The sequence below is a fragment of the Amphiura filiformis genome, chromosome 2 (genome assembly GCF_039555335.1).
Source record: "Amphiura filiformis chromosome 2, Afil_fr2py, whole genome shotgun sequence".
Lineage (NCBI taxonomy): Eukaryota > Metazoa > Echinodermata > Ophiuroidea > Amphilepidida > Amphiuridae > Amphiura > Amphiura filiformis.
Genome location: NC_092629.1, coordinates 74,384,961 through 74,408,092, shown reverse-complemented (window position 1 = coordinate 74,408,092; position 23,132 = coordinate 74,384,961). Strand labels below are relative to the sequence as shown.

The 23,132-nt window shown below is 37.0% G+C and overlaps 2 protein-coding genes across 2 annotated transcripts in view; one reads left to right on the top strand and one right to left on the bottom strand.

The window, feature by feature from the left end:
- The window catches only part of LOC140146607 (alanine aminotransferase 1-like), a 36,008-nt gene extending 26,873 nt beyond the window's left edge, over positions 1 to 9,135 (bottom strand). Inside the window, 3 exon segments of the mRNA XM_072168477.1 lie at positions 1,560 to 1,668; positions 7,134 to 7,223; positions 8,865 to 9,135. Coding sequence (XP_072024578.1) covers positions 1,560 to 1,668; positions 7,134 to 7,223; positions 8,865 to 9,131 — 466 coding nt within the window. The 5' untranslated portion in view covers positions 9,132 to 9,135.
- Positions 9,136 to 13,768: 4,633 nt separating this feature from the next.
- On the top strand, positions 13,769 to 22,534 carry LOC140146608 (uncharacterized). The gene is made up of 5 exons (XM_072168478.1): positions 13,769 to 14,003; positions 15,698 to 15,815; positions 16,372 to 16,511; positions 17,629 to 17,779; positions 19,121 to 22,534. The coding sequence occupies exons 1-5, from the start codon at positions 13,968 to 13,970 to the stop codon at positions 19,333 to 19,335; spliced, it is 660 nt and encodes a 219-aa protein (XP_072024579.1). The 5' UTR covers positions 13,769 to 13,967; the 3' UTR covers positions 19,336 to 22,534.
- Positions 22,535 to 23,132: the final 598 nt, after the last annotated feature.

The window sequence follows — 23,132 nt, the reverse complement described above, 5'->3', positions numbered from 1 at the left end:
GCATTATCACCCTAATTATATCAACCAGATATGATAAAAGCCATTTTTGTGAACGTGTCATTTATAATGAAATAGCCCTTAAACCCCAATACATTTGTACATGTACATTCACTGAATGACATTTGAAGATTTGGGTACAAAAACTCATACTCTGCAACTTGAGGTTAATTTTGCACTATGATTATGTAATTAAGGTTATTGGACTATACCATTTGGATGAGGCTATTGTAGTACATAGTATATCCCATAAACTTGAGGTAAACTTTTGAGCTATAATTGTTGAACGGAGGTTTATTGAACTATGCCATTGGAAATGAAAGTGTAGGCCTACTCACAATTCCTGAAACATAAATTTTTTGGATTAAAAATATACTTTATCAGGTTTTGCCTGAAACATGAAACATACCTAAATCCTAATTCATTTTAAGTTAGTTAGTTCTAACTGGCAATGAAACTAAAGTCAAATTTTAATTTTGGGTTAATTTTTGCAAATAATGGCCAATACCATGTACTTTGGATGTAATGTGTTTTAAGGGCGTTTTTCGTATACTGTGACAATCAAGCCTTGTGCGAAGACTAATTTCTAATTATGCACTGTAATTTTTGGAAAACACATCTAATCTTTTTCATAACCAATTAAAACAACATAATTTTTAATGAGCTACATGTAATTCTTAGCCTATACTCAAGATTTAGAATGTTTAGACTTGTGTTAGACTTGTGCCAAGACTTAGAATTTTGTGACTACAATTAGAAAACATGCAAAATTACATGTTTTGGCTCATTTCCCTCAAATTGCAAATATTAAAACTGGACTTTTATTGTCAGATAGAATTAACTAAAAGGATATAGGATTTTGCTATATGTTTCACTTGGCAAAATAGGATTCCTGAGGGAATCAATCTGGTTCTGGAACTCAATGACCCATGTTTGTGCATAAGGCTGAGTTCACATGTAGAAGTATACTATTCTGGCATACGGTGCACGTTTTGCAGGATCACACGTATAGCTTAAATCAAACAAGGTAATTTCATAATACCGGGTCACATAAAAGAATAGACTGTATACCTGCGTATAGTATAGTATAGTGGGAATCGTGCGCGTTCGATTTTAGTGCAGCGTATACAGTCCTAATTTTCAAACTACACCATATGGGTAAATTTATATTTTTAATACATGTAGATGCATTATCTAATTCTGCACATTATGATAGCTCATTGAATGCAATGTGACCTCAAGAAGTAAAGTTACAAGCATTTGATTTGACAAAGGTTCAGTTTTAAAATTAGGAAAGTGACCCACACTCGCCTGATCGAATAGCGTATATAGCGAATACCGTATACTGTATGTATACAGTATAAAATGTGAACTCAGCCTTATGGAAATGACCAGTGTAACTCAACAAACTTTTACCCATCAAATAACCTCAAACCCTAGACCCAGTTCATTAAATTAACCACACACTTCCAAATAGAAACTTTGGTTGAAACATTTGCAGGTTGAACCTAAATGTATTATATGACATTTCCAGTAGGCCTATACAACATACATGTACTGACCTATGCTTCCATTCTTGCACCCTGATAGAATACGTCTGGCTCTGTCCTTGGCATCCTCAGGAAAGTTGGACTCATTCAGCAGAGCTGGGTATGCGCAGAGTGCAATAACCTACAGGATAAAAAATAATTGTGTGTTTGTTGTATCAGTACATTGTACAATGTACAAAATGTATATCAGGAAATCAATCAATCCATCAATGATCAACAAACCAAAATGTAGCCTCGTGTTTAAATTGTTGAGTCAGTCCATTATTTATGATATCCAGGCTAATAATAGCAAGAGAGAAGTCCCCTACATATTGTTTGTACATACAATGTACACATTGCAATGTTCCAGTACCCAGACAGACAAACAAACAAACAAACAAACAAAATGAAAAGGTCCACTGCATTGTGTTCAAACATAATTATAGGGCCTACATGTATAACCTGCACTCCCAAAAAAACCAAAACAAGTTGCCAGACAGATGACATTCCCATATTTTGAAATTGTTATAATTTCATGGTATTTGACTGAGAAACAAAGTAAACTTTCAAATCCTTGAAAGTACTAATACAGAAAAGAGGATTATCAGTTGGACTAGGATAATCCCTATTGAATCTTGTGTAAATCGAAAAACTAATTGGCCCATTTCTCAGAATAATGATTACTGATTCTAAGGCAAAAATATCAAGGTATTTACAAAGTAATCCATGAAAAGTGTTGATGCTATTTATCAAATGTTTTACAAAAGTTAGTGAAATTTAAGAAAAAGTATTTTATTCTCTGGCATCCCTGAAAAATAGGCAAAATATCTAATTCTCGATCATGAGAGGACGTACCTTCTGCATACTGTTGCGTCAGCGTACTTTTCATGGAATAATATGATCGTGCGACTTACTGTACATGACTGAACCCTGACCTTACCTAGCAACGACCGTATTCAAAGACTGTGATTGGTAAATTTTTAAAAGCTTGCTCCGGAAGCATGCGGTCTTTGTGTAGTACGCTCCACGCAAACATCTGTACTGTGCATACCCAAGCTGGCTCTCATGATCGAGAATTATATATTTTACCTATATAGATGTACAGCGAGAAATATTTCAAATCTACATTCTGCTGAGTCAGAGTTCAGTGATACTTTTCTGAAGTCTAGTCTTGTGTCAAGTATCAATACCTGATGAATTAGCTGAATTGGGTCACCTGGAATAGAGGTCATTGGCAGAGCTCCCAACTTTTAATAGTCTAGCTACATGGGTGTCTGAGGCAGCAAGCAGAATCTTGGTCAGCTATCCAGTTACTACCACACAGAATAAAGCAATTCTATCTTGGTAACTGTGCAACTCAACACTGTGATTTGGCTTTCTGCATGCCTGACTGCCTGCAATCACCATGATCATTTTTCCTGCATTTTGGGATTCAATGTTTCACCGTTGTTCATCATCACCCTTTAACAACGAGGCAGCCGTGTCGTGGTTTACTTCGCGAGGGCCCGAAGCGAAGTAAACTATATATGCAAACGCGCCAGACGTGAGTTGTTCAAAAATCAGGAAATTGTGCAAAAATAAAGGTAAAAATGCTAATTTCTTGTACATGTACATGTATGTAATCGTTTTTGTTTTGTTTTTCACTTCACCTGGAATAATTGGGGGGGGGGCAGGATTAAGGGTATTTGAGCCCCTGCACCAAAATTATTGAGGGAACTGAGCCCCCTTGCCTGCCCCTCCCGGTTTGCTTAGACTATGGAATAATTAGTATCAACACCATAACTGTCAGTGTGTTGACCACTTAACTGGTCACTATCAAATGTATCGTGGATATGACAGATACCCAGCCTCTCATCGGCCTTGTAAGGTAGCATCAACTTCGCTTCCTCAGAAAAATACTGAGGATGCCAGTGGAGGAGCCCTGTGGAAGACTTCTACATTTGTACATACATGTATGCTCTTATGTTCTCTATGCTCTTTTTACTTTAAAAAAAAAACACTTTTTATTTTTAAAATAAAAATCTAGGAGGGTTCGGCCTAGGGTCGGTCGGGTTATGACAATCAAACAATTTATTTGTCTTCAACAACTTTCCCCAGCCAGGTGTTGAGTTTCTATCTGTGGCTCATATTAACTTGTATCTAGATGAGATTAATTTAATTTGAATCAACTCCTGCACTCACAATTGAAAACGATACCCTAGAGTCGGCCTCTGTCTGTACAAATGCAAACTGTGCCATATAACATTGAATATCAGCTTGATAGCATGATGGTGTTTACACACGTAGATAAATCCAAACAGGCCTTATGATGGCAGCCAGGGACAACCAACATTTGACATTGGGCAACAAAAAATCAATGACCATATAGCTCCTGGAATACATCCCCAATGTTTAGTTTGTGTTGCTTGAAAAAATGTACCACATTCATTCCATTTTAATACGCCCAGGATGCTTAAAAAGTCATTTTGGGTGGCGGCTTATTTTTGACATTGTTTACATAAATTTTGCAAATGTAAACATGGCCCAAAATATTGATTTTAATTGTATAGATGGTTCCATGTTTATGTGTACATTAGTTGGTTCCTGCACATAATGATGGGGGATCATGTGCAGTAAAGTCGCTGGGTGGGCGCTAAATTCATGTTGGGGTGTGGGTGGTTAATGGAGTGAATACCGTAAAACGGGGTGAATCGGGACACCGGGGTGAATCGGGACAAAACACAAAAAGTTTTTTGACACCAAATTTTGAAACCTAATTGATTGTTTTGTGTGTTTCTCTTCCCATGTTAAAAAATGGACTGTCAGTATCAGAATGGTGGCTTTGCACATGCGATACAGGAAATATGGAGCCCAGGACACTAAAATGAAAATTTCCTCCAATTGCTCCAAAAAAATGATGTGGTCAGAACTTTATCCCTCCCAGTGGAACCATTGGAAGAAATGAGCTGGAATTGCACAGGGACCTCACAAAAAGTGTCATACATGCGCTGTAAAAGTGAAAATTTGGTTAGTCCAAAGAAATTTTTAATTTTGTTGATTTTGTACTTTTCAGATTTGAACTTTTGAGAACGGGTGAATTGGGACACAATGTACTGTAGCTTTAATGGTATTAAGTTTGGATTATTCTCTATGTGGCATCACCTTAAGCCTGTAATAGTTAGTTGTCCTCTACCCGGTACCACCCACCACTAATTTTAAAAACAGGAAGTGAGTTTTTACTGTCCCGGTACAAAATTTTACCACACCTAATTTTCAGAATTCAGGATTTTCAGGTTTTAAATAAATACGTTTTTTGTTTTTAAAATATTGTTATTAATTTGTTTGTATCTTTAATGGTATAACTTGTATTAAGATATGTATTGGTAAAACAGACCTATTTGCACCTTCATTGGGCACAGGTCATTGGGTAGCTCTATAATTTGACTTAGAATTAGAAAATTAGAAAAACAAATTTGAAAGCCACCCACCCTTAACCCAAAAAAGTTTTGGAGGACAACCATTTGAACTATAATGTTGTTAGTCTTATCCTGAAGTTCCAGTAATTATTGAGTTAATTATGCTTTGAATATTGCTGTTAGAGTTGGAAAATGTTTGCCAATGTTCAATTTGTTGGACTGATAGAAATCATTCGTGAGTTGTTTTTAATGGCACTGGTTGCAAGTTGGTACCAGTATGGTATTGCTAAATTGCCCATAATGTGTTTGGCCAAAGGTTGTTTTGTTTTAGGCTGTATGTACATGATAATTCGTCGTCCGTATTCCATAGTGGCGTATAGTGGGGCGCCGCGAATAAACAACTTTTCGAGAAAATCGGGTTTGAAGAAATGCCAATTTAAAATCGAGTTGTGTAAATCAGACATTCATTATATTTTGTAAATGATGTGAAATTTCTGTAGTAAACTAAATAGATTTTATTGTTATATATTTTTCCAAAGAAATAAATACATACTATTGCTGGCAAACTGACAATAAAACTATACGTCACTATGGAAAACGAACAAAACGCATAATACCCTAACCTTACGTTAACAGTGCCACCTTGGTCGCCGTGTAATCCCTATGGCGTTACTCTTAAATGTCGTTAAGTATTCCATAGTGGCGTATAGGTCCGATCTGTACGCTGTCGCCACTATGACATACGATGTTTTTCATTTTGCCGATATTTCATAATTATAAAATGTGTATAAAAAGTGGCGTATGGTCGATACGCCACTATGGAATACAAAAATGTCACTTTGTAACTATACGCCACATTTAAGTAATTAATTACTAATTAATTAGCTAATTATGACTGATGAGACTTAGAAAAAATGAAAGAGAACATCATTAAAAACATATGTGCCAATTTTCAAAAAAATGACCAAAATCACTATACGCCACTATGGAATACAGCCGACAATTGTTATTGATGGAAAATCACATGCAAGTAGCAAGAACATTTAACAGTTGTCTGCAATATGTGCGAAGTTGTCCATTTTTGACTGAAAGTCACAGCTCGCTCGTTATTTTTTCCTTTAAAAATGACACATGATTATCGGTATTTTTTTTTTAATGTTTAGGGAGAAATGCAGTATTTATTTGGTAAGAAACACTGTAGTATTACCTTATGTAAATAGTGATAAGAAAAGAACAATGAAAACTTAAGTTTTAACATGAAATGTGAAGGTCAAAAGTTTTATTACTTTTTTTACCGTAACAAGTACAGTCCAGTTGAGGGTACCAAAGAACATCCAAGTTATGGCAGTAAACATGACATCAATTGTTGTTAAATTGTTCTAAATTATTAGAGAAGTATTTAAATACTTGTTTAATGTCCCAATTCACCTCATTTGTGGGGATAAAGGGTACAAAAACTAATTCAAACCTTCATCAAATACTATTTACTCTGCTGTCCCGATTCACCCCAAACTCGGGGTGAATCGGGACAATCACTTTTTTTTTTTAAAAGAGGTAAAGCACTTGAAATCCACTCAATCTAACATTACCAGTATGTAGATCTCATGTGTGGACATAAAATGCACCAATGACTGTGGCAATTGAAGCTACAAAGAAAAAAATACAATTAAAGCCATGCCCAAACTGTCCCGATTCACCCCGTTTTACGGTACGGTAATTTAAGTAAAATGCATTCTAGGCCAAACAAAAATGCACTAACTATGAGAAGTGCTTCCATACCAGTATACATGAAGGGCTGCTTTCGACAAGGATGTTAAATTGACAATATTGTTGACAAAGCAATTTTCCCTATTGTCGAAGTAGCATGGACTAATTGTCGACAAAGATTGTCATTAAAAATATTAGAGATAAGCTTTTAAGATCACAATATTATTTACCATGAAATAACTTCTAGGAATAAAAAGTCAAAAATAAACTGTGACATGAGTTCAGTGGTGGCCGCTGCCTCCACAGGTGCCCCGCTTTTTGCTATAGTACGGAAGTCATGGCCCTATGGCGAGGAAGGAACCAATAATAGGGCCATGATGTGTCGGGCTAATGTATACACTCTCTTCAAAGGTTTGAAGCCTTGAATTGCTTGTGTAGCAGAACAACAACAAACAAAATGAATAAGACAAACAAAGCAAAACAAAAGAAATTGTTCCATGTATACCTGTCTGAGGAATGTGAGTGGCTTTTGTCCCATGGCATGAGCATCACCTATGTTACACCTGATGACATCTTTGAATGGCTTCTTGGCACCCTGCAGGTAAACAAAACAACAAATTACTTTGATGTGTATTTTGAAATCCCTTTGAATGGAAATATTTTTCATATAAACGTACAAATGTATATGATTGGATTGGAGTTCAGATTTGAGTACGGTATTTAAATGTTCTAGGGGCTGTAGTTTGGGTGAAATGTCCTAGAAAAGTTGGACTGTCGATGTCACACGACAATTTAAGCTTTTCATGCTGACTTCCCCTAAATTGACGCTGTGCGAAAATGAAACAAGTTTTTCATTTCTTAATGATATCTAGTAAAAGATGTTAAAGATCCATGTACATGTAATGGTGTCAACACCCCCCCCCCTTGGTGAGTTGGGGCCGGGTGGGGCAGCATGAAAAGCCAACTTTAGGCCACCCCTAGAACATTTAAAATGAGTTTTTTGTCACCAAATGAGAGAAAACAGTATACATTATACTTGCTCAGTTAACTTGCGCAAGTGAACATCGATCACACTTTGATCGCTCACACTCACACAGTGTAGGCCTAGTGTACAAGCAATATAGATGTATGTCAGCCAGGCATGTTCACTTTGATTGGCTTTTTTTTTTTCTTTATCGCGATCAGGATTGTAGCTACAGTGGGCGGTGGTGGGCGGCAGAGCTCACCACTCATATTTGGAGCCCACCACTCAGCTGCAAATTTTGGCATTGGAGCCCAGGCCAAGAGTCCAAAATTGCACAATTTTGTTGAATTAGTCAAGAATTTGATAAATTTTGACAACAAATTGCAAAATATGCAAGATTTTCATCAAATGCCACCCAGCACTAAAAATATCCTAGCTACAACCCTGATCGTGATACACTGCCACCAACAAAAACAATGTGGACAGCTTCAAAACCCTAAATTCTATCTTTAAAACCAATTTTTTTCCTTTAAAAAAAACATGAAAAAAGTTTAATTATGAGCCGTTCTTTACTTAGCACTGTATGACAGGTTTTGCCAAAATTATTTTACAGTTGTGTGTAATTTAGTGAATCTGGAATAAAAATACCAAAATGTAAGGCTGTGTTCATTCAATTGAAATTTCGTAATAGATTTCGGGTTAATATGTCTGACTCTCCAAATGCACAGAAAAAAATTTTTAAAAAAAAAAGAATTTCGCGGATCTGTCGCAACTTTTTGAGCTTTTTGAGTTGAACGTCGCCCTATAATAAGCAATTATGTGGACATAGGCCTACCTAACTGAGTGAATACCAGAACGAAATTCAAATTCTGCAAGAAATATTTGGTACATAAACATTAGATTAGTCCGAATAATCAGACCCAGAACAAAATATTAATTTCTGACATGATCGTGTTCTGCATTTGTGATAAACATTATGTAGCCAGAGGTTTCAGTGGTATAAAAATCTCAACTTTTTTTGAGAAAAGTGGGGGTGAGAGCTGTCTCATGAAATGCCCTTTTATAAAAAACATTTCATTTTGCAAATTTAACAATTTTTAAGTTTGGACTTTTCGAATTTTCTGCCATTTTTGAGCTGTGGAAAATACAGGAATTTACAGCAAACCAGTTACTCATGTACTATTTAAGGCATTTATCAAAACACAAGTTCTTGATAAAAGCAAAATAATATTTGCACAAATATCTTGAATGTTATTCAATGTATACCGGTACCTGTATTAATTCCTTTTCTAAAGCAATGGCTCTCTGTACAATTGGACCTCTCACTGCATATTCCATTTTGACAATATGCGGGTTCATATTCTCCACCGTAAGCACGGTCTCATATTTCCTTCTCGGTTGCCTCTGTTCACTTGCACAATTCTCCATGATTCCTAAGAATTTTCTACTTCTGCTAGACCAAGAATAGCTTCGAAGGATGCTGTCAACTGCACTTCTCCGACTGATTATATGTGTACGTGCAAGATTCAGACACTGCATTTTGTGTAACAGGGCTGTGACACTCGTATTCAATCCCTGTATAAAAAGTGAAGTCACTTCGCCGGCAGTTTGATTGACATTGATTGACGTTGCTATGCCGGTTGCTATGCAATCCAGTGCGCAGCCTAAAACTTACGTACTTGTGCACGTATTTAATTTGCGTACGGCCAAAGGAACTTAACCTGTATTGCATTGACAGCTTCGTCAATGATTGACAGTTCTTGAGCATTTCAGTGCGCAAATTAGTCTTAGTTCCAGACGTGCAAGTACACATACGATTGTAACGCAATTTGAAAGTACGTTTATTTGTTTTAGGAAAGATATACCCTTTTCATTACATTTTGTGTTAGTAGAGAGAAAATTAGACGCATTCGTTACTTGTTTTATTGATTTTCGAGCTAATTTTATGTATGAAATGCACATTTAGACCGCTACAGTACAAACGACAGTCCGTCTTGATCAAGTCTAACATCGTCAGGCTAAAATCTCCTCAATCTTGAACGACTGTCGAGGAAGTCTATTTCGAGCTATTTTTCCAAGATGGCGCCCATCGACTGCCAATTTTTCGGACCCTTTCCAGCAAAAATACAGCTTATTTAGCCAGTCTCGTCATGGGGTATTCGGTTATAATATTTTCCTAGCATATTGAGCTAACTCCTCAGCTATTTGGTTTTTCACGATATGATAGTAATAGAAAGATTCGACCAAATGTTCGCCGTTTTTCGCCATTTAATTTTTTTTGGAAACGATGACGATATGACGTAAACATTGCATCATCTCTTCCACAAGGTAATACACTCCTACACGTACAGGGGTTCTATGCCATTACATGCATTATAGCGCATAGGCTGAATGACTGACTTCATTTGCGCAAACGAGTGGCTTATCCTATAGTATATTAGTACTCGAGAATCCTTGGTGTAACTTGCGCAGAGGCCTCCTCCACGGTAAAGATTGCCCTCGCGCGATGAACTTTTGAAGCGAACTTTGCGGTAAATAAAAGGGTGTCCCAAAGTTAATTTCAACCCGAAAAATGCCCCGAATAAAAAAGTACACAGTAAGGGGAAAAGTAATTATCCTGCAAGCAGATAATTAATCAATCAAAGGCACATTTAGGTTTGTTTATGAAATACGACTGTCTACAAATACAATCCAGCGAAGGCATACAATCTGAACTTGTCCTAAAAGGCCTTGAACTATTGACACGTGACCTATCCCGATGACAGACACCTGTCGATAAATCATTCAGGGTCAGGCCTGATTCAGGGTGGGAAAAGCTGCAGCCTGCAGTTGCCTGAGCTGCAGGTCCAGTGGCGGGCGCCAGGATTTTAACTTGGGGGGTGGCAAGGGCAGCGGAACCAGGGGGGCCAGGGGCCAGTGGCCCCTCCACTTTTAACCCATAATGTGCTGTGTGTAACATGTCCTGGTGAAATCAAATCTCTATTCTAGACCCTTAACATGCTTAAAAAAGTGTAAAAATGATGCACGAAATGGCTTCAATTGGACCTTCATTTTGCAAAATTTTCCAACTCCCCTGTATTAGGACACCCAACACTAAAAGCAATAATTTATACAATTATAGTGAAAACTTATTTTCGGATTTTTCAAACAAAAATTGTACACAATGACTAGTGCCAGAATGGTCCACCAAATGGCTTCAATTGGGCCTTCAGTTTGCAAAAGTTTTTCACTTCTGAGGGGGCACATCCCCCTCAGACACCCCCCTGCGTCGCGCAAGCGCGACGAGATGGCCGCTTTGCGGCCATTATTTAGATTTTTTGCATCACCCGGACTGGCCCCCCCAGTTTCAAAATCGTTCCGCCGCCCTTGGGGGGTGAGACCTGGGGGCATTTCCCCATGGCCATGCCCCGGCCCTGCGGCGCTGTTGGTCACTGTGCAGGCCTAGCCTGAGCCCCGGGCCTGAGCAGTAAGCCTGCTTTAGGGGCTATGCAAATGATGAGGGGGAATGTATGGAGAGAGGGGGGACATTTAATTTTTTTTTTTTGAGTAGCAGGAGGTTGAAATTGGGGGGGCAAGACATTTTGGTGAGCCGAAAGGGGGGGGCAAGCAATTTTGGCAAGCCGAGAGGGGGGTCATTGGGGGCAAGCAATTTTTGAAGACATTCATGCAAGGGAGGTATTCATGGGGCGCCTTTTAAATAAAACGCTCTATTAAAAAGGCTTTATAGGAAAACACTACGGTAGCTACAGAAACTTTTAAACTTGATGCAAATTTTCCTGCTAGTGCACTCACTGTATCTGGACCATTAAAGGTTTGCAAAAAATTTGGCACAGGAAGGCCGGGGGGGGGGGCAAAAGATTTGGAAAACTTTGGTGCATCTGCTCACGCCACTTTCAAAAGGTCTTTTTAACACAGGAAATTCTAGTAAAATTTTGACTTTTCTATCGATCTTCAACCACTACAGGAAAATGAAAAATGTTTTTAAATATCTTCGCTCGCTATTAAACACTTTGCTATGTCTACTTTCAAACAATACAAATTATAAATCCATTGAGTTTTGGGAAAAGGTGGCACTTTTTACACAGAGAGTTGTACGTTTTTCAATTTTCAATGGGAAATAAGACATTTTTCTTTCTTTTTCAAGTTTTTTGAGCAAATTATTTGATAAATAATTTCAGAACATTTCACTGGAACATGCTAACATTTTTCTTCGCATTGCAATAAACACATGAGAGAGTTATCTTTCTGATGATATAAAATTCATGTTTATTAGTGGATAGCAAATGGTGGCACTTTTTGATCCAAAATTATAATAAATATCACCAAAACTCATTTTTTCGATGTGCACAGGGATTCCTAACAATGGAAATCAATCAGCCATAACGAGTGAACAATGGGGAGCACAATGGGTTTTCCCATGTTTGCCTAATACAAGGTCATGCAGTAAAAAAATGTTGCTCTTAATGCTAGGCCTACCACTTTTCTGCTCATATTGTGGCCAAACTTTTTCATATAGGGGCTGTGCAATAATTATAAGCCCTGGGGGAGGGTAAAATTGGGGAGGGCAAGAAATTTTTGGCGAGCCGAAAGGGGGGGCAAGCAATTTTTGGCAAGCCGAGAAGGGGGGCAAGTGATTTTTGGCACACATTCTTGGGGCGCCTTTTAAATAGGAAAACCGTACGGAAACGCTTAATAGGCCTATGCAAATTTTCCTGCTCACTGCGCTCGCATGTAGGCCTATGTAGGTTTGCAAATTGGGATCCCAAAAATTTAACATGTAGGGTACCTGCAGGTAATATGGGACCATTAAGGACGTTTAGCTTATGTGCATAAAAACTATAGAAGATATGCCCAAAAGAGATTGTTATGATGAACAACCTGTCCTTTAAGATTAATAAAACAGGCAATGTTATCTTGTTTTTATGTTTGTTTGGACGCTATGACGTCAAAATGACGTCATCGTCAAGTGTCCCATATTACCTGCATGTGCAGGTAATATGGGACACTGTGTTATCTCTATGGTGAAAATCAAAATGTTCAGAAAATCACTCTTTTGTTCTAAAAACATTTTTGTTACATGATTTTGAATGTTAAATGCAAATTTCAACAAGAAAATTCAATTTTCTAAATAGTTTTGCTTTTCGCATTGACAATGCACACAATTTCCTATGTGTCCCATATTACCTGCACCCATTCAGTTGAAAATCAGAGAAAATAATCATTTATAAAAGGAAAGTGCCACTTTTCAGTGGAATTTTACCTGCTGATAACCTTAACCCATAACCTAAAGATCATAAAAAGTGACAAATGCACCCTCAGTACCAGAGTATTTGGATACACAATCATAAAATGTGGCGTCATTGATTTTATATCAGGCCAAAAAAACGACGTAAATTTTTGGGCAATTTCACTCTTTGGCATTGATTTCCAAGAGTTTGATACACAGACTCCAAAACTGCATTTCTAGAAGCACAATTGATGTCTCTAAACACTTAACAAATCAACTTAAAGTGTGTACCTTCTCTAAGCTACTTTTTGTTAAAATGAAAACAGGTGTCCCATATTACCTGCTGTCCCATATTACCTGCACCTACCCTACAAGGTGGGCAAATATTTTTGGCGGGCCGAGAGGGGGCAAGCGATTTTGGCCAGCCGTTTGAAATTTACCCCCAGGAGCTCATAATTATTGCACAGCCCTTATTTTGGCAGGCCGGGGAAGCAATTTTGGCGGGCCGAGGGGGCAAGTGATTTTTGGCGAGCTGGAAATGTTACCGGTACTCCCCGGTGAGGCTCATGATTGCAGTTGCACAAACTCTAAAGAAATAGGCCCAACTTCATCTTTACAGCTTCATCTTCAGTTCAAGTCATATGATCGATAGGTCATCTTTGCAGCTTTTTGTAAACGCAACGTTCACACATGCATGAACATAATTATTACACCCTATATTGTGAAAGTAAAAATCGATACGTCGTAATCCAATTAAATATCGAGTATTGATAGGTCAAAGTTTGTAAAGCTAAATTTATAGTCTATCGCTAAGTGACCAGCGATTGGTATTTAACTAATAAACTAGCGCACTTTCCACTAGGCAATAAAAAGGGCGCCATCTCATTGGCTAGGAATCAATCACTCATCGCTTTCAGCAATGGAGTATAAACTACAGGGATCCGGGAGCGAAAAATTTGACCTGGCTCGACCGGAAGCTCAGTTATGTTTACAATTGAATGTCTTGTGAATGTCCATAAATTTCGGTGATTTTTTTATAGTCTTCATACATAAGAAATATTCTGTTTGACATTTAACGATTAACTGATGTTGTGACAATTGTGTCCCGTGATTTCTTGACGTTGTCGTGGCGTTTGGGGCAATAAATCATGGTTCATAAATCGTGCCCCGATTGTGATCAGCAGGTAAGCTTACCAATACCATGTTACAAATAGGTATGAGAGGGAAACCTCAGTTAACACATATGCTAGTCAGTCAAAATGGCCTAAACCGGCAATGTATATTTACATAGAAATTTAAAAGAACCGCTAGCTCAAGGAAACCTACATAAATATGTCTATACTTCACTTGACCCAAGTCCCAAATATATGATTTTTTTGGTGATCAATGCGACACTCGCACATGGAATTTTAGAGGGATTTTGATAGCAGTTCCATTAAAAAAGCTGCTATCGTCATGAGACTTAAGCTGAATTTATACTCAATCGCCGAGCGATTGCGATTAAACGCTTTTGAAAAGCGATGGGCAATCGCCGAATTTTGCTCGTCGCTTTTGCATAATTTATACTTATCACGGCGATAGCGATTGCAGACGACAATTAAAATATTCTAAATACCACAAAATACATTTTTAAAACATCAGTTGCTGTCAATAATTATTGCTTTGAATTAATTCATCACCAAAAATTAATAATCGAGAAAGGTAAATTAATTAGCAAAACAATAGATCCAGAATAACCAGATGGTTGTATATGATTGGTTGACGCATTCACGTGTCAAGCGATATCGCAGTGAAGTTGAGATTTGAATCGATTGATCGGAGATAATAACACACTGGTAACAAAAGTTTTATGTATAGGGTAAGGAATCCAATTAAGTACCGTACTGGAATTTCAGTGACTCAAGACAAACGGTACATTATTTATGATAAGAAAAGAGGTATCGACCGCTAGATTAATGTACCTCATTTCTAAAACGTAATGAACATAATGAACCTCTTGTCTTGAATCACTGAAATTTCAGTGAAGTAATTGGATTCCTTGCCCCTACATTTTGTATAATCACATCTATGTGCTATAAAATACATAACTTTTGTTTTCATTGTGCTTTACTTTTTGAGAAAACTGCAAAATTAGTCACAAAATTTATCAGGGGGTGTAGTACGTACGTACCTTAACTTAAGTAGTCAGTAATTAATTAGTTGTACACATTCAACATTCAAAGCTGTCAATAGGCCTACATCGTACATGTACCTCACTAGATTTGAAAGAGTAACCAGTAGTTTTGACATGCTGACATGTGAATTTTCACATAGGCCCAGGCCCTATTGCACACTCCCGCATCCGCCTACTCCACATCCACCTGTTTCTCCACCCCTAGCATTTTTCATTTCAACTGATATGATTTTTTTTACTGAATAATGTATAATTACATGTATATGCTTCAGTAGACTGAAAGAGTATAAAATTAGGCTTAAAATGAGGTATCAACCACTGCTGTAGGATATGGGTTATGGAAAACCAATCAAATTTGTATCGCAATTTTCAGAAAAGTGTAATCCTTCCACCCTTTTTGCATCCAACTTTTGACATGCGACCTCTTATAGCATTCAATCTCAACTGTTCAAACGATTCTTCTGAAACCATATTCTCATAGTACAAGTTTAATCTCAACTGTTTGACTGATGCTTCTGAAACTGTTCTCAAAGCATTTAATCTAAACTGTTAAAGACTGATGCTTCTCAAACCATTCTCAAAGCATTAAAATCTCAACTGTTTGACTGATGCTTCTGAAACTGTTCTCAAAGCATTTAATCTCAACTGTTGCTTCTTTCAACTGTTTAACTGATACTTCTGAAACCATTTTTCCCCTTCCTACAGGTTCCAGTGGCATGCAAAGCTTGTTATTGCGGTTTTCGTTTCTTTGAGAAAAAGAAAAGTACAGATAATGTGAGCCCAAGTAATAAGACCAGTCCAAATAATAAGACTAGTGGCGCAGGTGAGTCAGGGTACTGAATATTTTAGGTACCAGTACATGTACTTGATGTGTGACACAAGCTGGTCCATGGGGGCCAAAGGCAGCAAATTTGAAATTGAGATAAGGGCAAAAATATCTGCAAACAAAATCCATTTGAAGTCTGCCATACCCCCGGGGGGGAGGGGCACTCCCACTTTGGAGGTGATGTGTATGTAAGGCTGTTAAGACCCCCTTTTTCAGCATCGCTGTCACACATATATTTTTTAAGAACACATGCTCTGTCACCCGGAGACCCCCTATTTTTCCATTTGATCTGTCACCCAAGACCCTTATTTTTCAATTTGAACAGCAATTTTCATTTATCACTGATTTTGTTATTTATTTTGAAAAAACAAAGACATTTGAAGCCATTTAGAACTAGAAATTCAATTGATGTTCCTGTGGTGCTGTTTCGGCTCTCACCCAAAGGTTCCATTAAAAAAAAAAAAGGTCATGTTCTCACCCAATGACCCCATATCTTCTACAGGGGTGTATGGATTTCAAATAGAATACTCCATTATCATTTTTCTTGTCACAGAGGTCCATACAAAGAGCCAAATCTCAAGTGATAACATCATAGGTGGATCCAGCGCTACAAAGAGCCGTAGAACAAGCAGAACCAAGCGTGAGAGACCAGATTATTACAGTGCCAGTGAATATGAAAACCAGATTCGAAGAGTAAGTTTCCCAAACTGCCCTCTAACATAAAAATGCAGTATTGTTATAAATTTAGTTTCATATTTGTGACCATTTTCTATCATGCTGTCCTCTTTTAAAAGCCCATTCAGGTATCCGCCAATAGATTCATCAGGATTGTCCAAATACAATTATATAAAATGTTCGTAAACAAATCCAATAAAGGGTGATGTTACAATGACGTTTCGTGCTGTATCACAGCACTTTCTCAAATTGAATGATCGACTTTGACCTTTCTCGTCTGTTGCTTCTTGGTAGCAGAAGAAGGTGGCGCTGTTAGCAGCTGATCATAAATATGCGTCATTGAGGTATGTTAACATCACCTTTTATTGGATTTGTTTACGAACATTTTATATAATCCGATTCAGGTATGTGATCCTACTAAAAATTTAATTATGCATTAATTGCTTTTGAAGGATAAGTCATTATAATTGAATTAGGCATTTTTGAAAGGAACAATTTGGTTTAAAAAAACTAGGGAAACAACAGTATTGACAAAGTTGTATTCAATATGTGTAGATATTATAATTTCATTTAAAACGTCCCATTTTGTCGAAATTGATACACGGCTATCTGCTTTTGTTTTATGATTTTCAGAATAAGCAAATCACTAAATAGGCTCGTTTGAAATCTATGGTTCTACCGCAGTACAAATGGCCATATTTTTCTAAATCGTCTCCAAACAGTTGTGTGTATGTAGCAATTATATTTGTTGAAATCATATTATGTTCAAAATATTTTTAAAAGGTAAACAGGTTAAACACAACAGCTTTGTTTGACATTGAACACTGGCCTCATGTATAAATTGGATTTTGTGCCTGTAATAAGGACCACAGGGACCAAGTTTAATCAACTCATGGGGTCATTTCACTTTTTAGGCAAACTTTAAGTTTTCACACAAACTGGGTCAGGATCTTCAGATATCAAAATAATCAAGCAGTTGGTTTTTGTACCTGGGTATCACAATTTTCCAGCGAGAAAATTGTTCCGGGTATTACTGTGGCTATGCATTTAATTACATCTAAAAATGTAAGGAATTCATCAAATCACAGATAAATATTGAACCATATTATTATATTTCACACACCCAAATTCACAGCTATCAAGAGCTTCCGTATCATCAGAGAAGGGTGCAGTAGGTGTGGAATTACCGTCACCAAGGAAAAAACGTGGCCGACCTAGGAAACATGGTAACACAGCTAGGAGATCAACACTCAAGAAAGAAGCGGAAAAACCACAAGAGGAAAGAGGTTGGTTTTATACATTAACACTATAAGAACTACAATGTACCTGCCGATTGGCCAAAAAGAAGTTTTCACTTTCAATTGGACCAATCAGCAACATTGTTAGAATAATTTCACCACGCAAAAAATTGAGGTGAATTATTTGCAAAGCTCCATTCTGATTGGTGCATGATTTTTAAAGTGAAGATATCATGTAATTGACCAATCAAAGGCAATGTTAGATCGGCAGGTAGTGCTAAGGGGGTTAAATATTCTGTAAAATTTAAAAGCAATTTGGCACACTGAGTCTTTACCAAAATTTTGGGCAAATCGTGAAAATGTTGGCGGATTAAGTGAACAATTAGTGCTTGAAAGGGTATATTGTGATACAGCCTATTGCCTCCACTTTTTTCAAAAAAAGGTTTTTTTATACCACTAGAAACCTCTGGTAGCTGGCAACATAATGTTTATGTACAAAACATTTCTTGCAGATTAATTCGTTTAGCAAAAATATCTACGCTGAATTACGCTCTGGTGTACCAGAACGTAATTACAACAGTGGCCCTTGGAGCAGTCATAATACACATAATCATGCATAACTCACAAACACAAAATCGGAATCAACTGAAATTTTGGGAACAAGCTTTTTTCGTGGATATCTATTGGAAAAATGTCATAAAAAGAGGATGCTTGGATCACGAAATACTCCTTTCAATTGCACTCCTTGTATTTGTTTTTAACAAAAATATTGGTAAAAATATGTTTTGAAAGGATTTGTTGGAAGAATTGTGTGGCTATAAACACTTTAATGCTTTGGTACATTGGGTTATTCCAGTTGAAATCCACACCCACTATGGAAGACATGACTTGAATCTCCCACACAAGGTGGAACTTTCAAGTGGAGTCACCCATTCATGTAATCCCATTTCAAATTCACACTCCCTGTGTCATGTCTTCCATAGGGATGTATGGATTTCAAATGAAATACTCCATTAGAATACCTGATGTGTGTGTGCAAAAGTTTAGCCGATATATGATCACGTCCGGCTCTACACACAGCAAAGGGAACACTTCTAAAAGGGATCCCACATCCAAATCAGGCCTTGAAATTAACTTTTCTAACTTGTGTTTTCAAATTGTACTATGCTTTTGAAGTTGAGGTGCAATGCCATAAATTTGAAAATGAGATTATGAAATGCAATTTATAGAATACTTTAAAACGTTACATCGCATTTGTGCAACAGATACATTTTTGGGTGTGAATTTTGATGCTCTTCAGCTGAATCCAAGGTCTGCCAACCCAGAGTCTTATTTTCACATGTTATTCATCATTAGCTGATACCTATCATTTTGTTTCCATTCCTACAGTTGAGGAGAAAGATGTAGATGTATATGCCAATATTCCACCAGACGAGGCCTTTGTTTACATGGTAGTTCTAGCTGATATCAACCGTAAACTGCAAGCACAGTGGCAAGGACCTAAAACTGATACTGAAGGTGCTAATGTGAATGGTGCTACCAGGCGCAGCACTACTAGCCCGATAAGGAGAACTAGAAGAAATAGCGAATTGCCAAAGTCATGACGAAAGATTTTACTGTCATGAAAACTAGATTATGGCCAAGAGAGGCTGGATTTTGTCACAGTTTGCCTGAAGCTAAATTGGGTTATTCCATTTAAAATCCACACTACCCCTGTGGAAGATTTAGCTTAAGTCTTCTACAGAGGGAGAATAACTTTTCAAATAGAATTGAAAGTTGGGTAACTTCCATTTGAAATACTCACTCCAGTTGTGGAAGATATACATGTAGGTAAAGCCATGGGTTTTAAAATAATTAATCCTGACCAATTACATTTGAAAAAACAAATTCTCCCTGAGGAAGATATTTCCAAAATCTTCCTCAGGGGTAGTGTGGATTTCAACATTGATTCTCATGTGTGAGAGTTGGTGAAGAATGAGATGCATCAAAACTGATTCCATCAAAGTCATCCAACAAAAACCTACATGTAGTGAGAATCAACTGATAGAGGTTATCCATGTTCTATAATCCTATCAGCGACTGCTATACCTTGTTTAGGACCTTCAAAAGAAGTACCTGCATGTGCAACCATGACTGTTTCAAAGTAGCCCGCCAAAGTCATACAGGTAACCCTGAGGTCGTGCATTGAATTGGTTTGAATGAGGAATACTACGGGAACCAGTGCCTTTTGTTAGAAGTCACACATGAGTAAAGTGGATAACCTCTATTGATGCAACTTACTGCATGCAAGATTGGCTTGATTTTAGGTAGGAGAATCAATTTTGATTCTTGCAAAACCAAGTTGTTTGAGAATCTTTGCAAAAATTAACTCTCCTCTGATTCTTGCCAAGTCCGATTCCCAGCATGATGTACGTGGCGGTATATTAGTGATACATTTGTACTTCAGGGATAGTGAAAAGAACGTACCGTAATCAACCTAATTAGCATCCAGGTTGCTTAAGTCAGGCCTTTAAAAATGGCGCTTATCAGGCAATAGAACCAAATTAGTTTGATCATTTTATCGACCTTCGATGCTTGGTGGATCTTATTATTTATGAAATTAATTATTTGACTGTTGTTAATATTGTGATTTGATATAAATCTATGTATGTAATGATATTGACCTATACAATTTTACAATCATTTCTGATTAATGTGATAGTTCATTAATAACAGGCATAGAAGCATCATAGACTGTTGATCAAACAATTTGGTTCTGGTGCCTTAGGCAAATAATAAAAGTTTGTTCTTTAATGGCTTTTTGATAATTTAAGTGTGACTAACGCCATGATTTTAGTAATGCCCATGGGAGATTTGAGACAAACTAATTTTAAATCGTATTATGATATTAGTATTGTGTATCTGCTCAATGTTGTCGGGAATCTACAATCGTGTCATCATTTGCGAATGATGAGAATTTCCATCATTGGGCTGGTTTCTAGCATGATCGTGTCGTAATTGCCGATGAAAACTACCCGTGTGTACGCATCTTTTTGTTGCATTTATGTTTACTCAATGGACTTCATAATTACCGTAGCGTGTGTATTTAATTTATTATGACACGATGATGAGGTGATGACCATGTGGACGCTCTCATCATTCATTTATCATAATCGTGAAGCGGGTAATTACGACACGATGATGAAAATATGCTGGTGTGGACTGGATCTTATTAATGGTAGACTGCTGAGGGTACCTTCAACAACCATTTTGTCCAGTGCTGGCACTGTACTCATGTTCAATATAGTATTTTTTACTCTCAGTGAGTCGTATTAAAGCAACTTGCACATTTCAAATACTGGGAGTTTGCGCAAAACACTGGTATACACACACACACGTTTACAGGAACTACATTGGTGCAGGTGCATAATTGCTGCCTCAACGTGTGGATGTTATACTGACCCACTACTATATAGCAGGACAAATGTGGTGTGATCAAGCAAAATCAGTACCGGCATGACGTTGGACATATTCAATTTTCAGATACTATTATGATTGTAAACAGCATTTACAAAGCTACAAACCCCATGTTGAATTTGGACAAGCATTTCAAAAGATGTGAGCAGTTTAAAGAGGTACCAAAACAATAGGAAAGAAAATGAAATACTTCCTTTGTTTGGCTATATCTTAAAATCAATATTTCTGAGTTCAGACTGATTTTGCTAGATTACATCACATATGACTTGTAATTTAGAGGCTACAAAATATGATTTGTTGATGTGAACAGTAATATATAGGGCTCATCACATGTTCTAAGTTCCCCCTTTATACTTTTTGAAATAAATCAAAAAATTTGTAATGAAATCAAAAATTCAGACAAAATAATGGTAACCTATTTTGTTTTCTGCTGGTCCAAATTACAGTGTCACACATTGTTGTGTTAGGACACAATGAATCATTATGTAGGAAAACATGCAGTTTCGAAAGTTACATTTTTGTCCATTCAACTCTCACAAGGTTCCCCTTATACTTTTATTTGCTGTAGAAGTGACATAATAATTGGATTAACTACTATAGCAATAGATGAATACAATTTTTGAATAGATCGCCCTGCACTACAAGCAGGTTGCATTCATCACCTGTGTATGTCTGCAATCATAGATTGAATACAATACTGCTCTTTTCAAAGATACTTATCTTACAGGTGCGAGAGATTATCATTTCTTTGACATCTATGGTTCAATGCATAGCTACCGCATGAACGTTGTAGTGCTGATCTATTCAAAAATTGTATTTGTCTATTGCTATGGTAGCCTTATGTCACTTCTACAGCAAATACTCTATTAAATTCTAAAATGAGAAAGCATTTTAGTGGCCTATTTTGTTTTGCAGTTTTAAAAGTAACACTTTGGTCTATTCAACTCTCACAAAGCATGCAGAAATATAATAAGTCAGGCCTACTGCATTGTTTGACGGCTGTATGAACCAGAGTGAGCTTCTTTCAAAAGTGCATGTTTTCTTACATAACGAGTCATTGTGGCGGAATGCAAGGATGGGTGACTTGGCCCTGGTGTGTAAAACATAAAAGCTACCAATCGGTGATGATTGTTTTACTTTGTTAAAAACTTCTTGATTTATTTGAAAAAATATTAAAGGGGAACTTGGAACTTATTATGTAATTTTTAGTATGGATAACAATGTGTATAGCTTCTGAAAATATGCCTATGTATGCGGAAATAGAATATCTAAATGTGAATAAACTTATTTCCAATCACTGCATTGACTGCAAAGTAAAATAAAAGGACCAATTTAAAAATGAATAAAGATTGTAAAGTAGTACACTGTTTTATTTGCAAGCATTGGCACTTGCTGCCATTTTATCACGGTTTAAGCCCCAAAAAAATTGTTCTGAAATGACTGACTTCTGGAGCTGACCCAAAACATTTATGTAAGAATATTTTTGGAAAGTTTTATTTGCTTACCATCATAATGCCACGTAAATCGTATCAACAAGTTCCTGTAAGTCTGGGGCCAGGCTAAAGCAAAATGATCAACCCAAGCTTAAAAGCTTCTATAAACATTCTAGCCCTGCCCGTATGAAGAGAAAGCTAGAAAGAAACCAAGTGAAGAAAAAGAGCAAAGAAAAGAAAGGCCGCTCCCATCAAATCAACTGTACAATTTGGCCCTTGAGTTGCAAAATGAGAAACTGGGAATTCTTATTCCATGCCCCAATACAAAGGCATATATGTGACCAGATCCAACAAAACCTGGAACAAGTGTTTTTTGAAAAGATAACATTCCCATAAAAAAAAATCAAATTTTGGAATTCTTAATTTCATGGTATTTGACTGTGAAACCAAGTGGACTTTCAAATCATTGATAGTAAGAGGTAAAATCAATAATTAACAGTTGAACTATGATA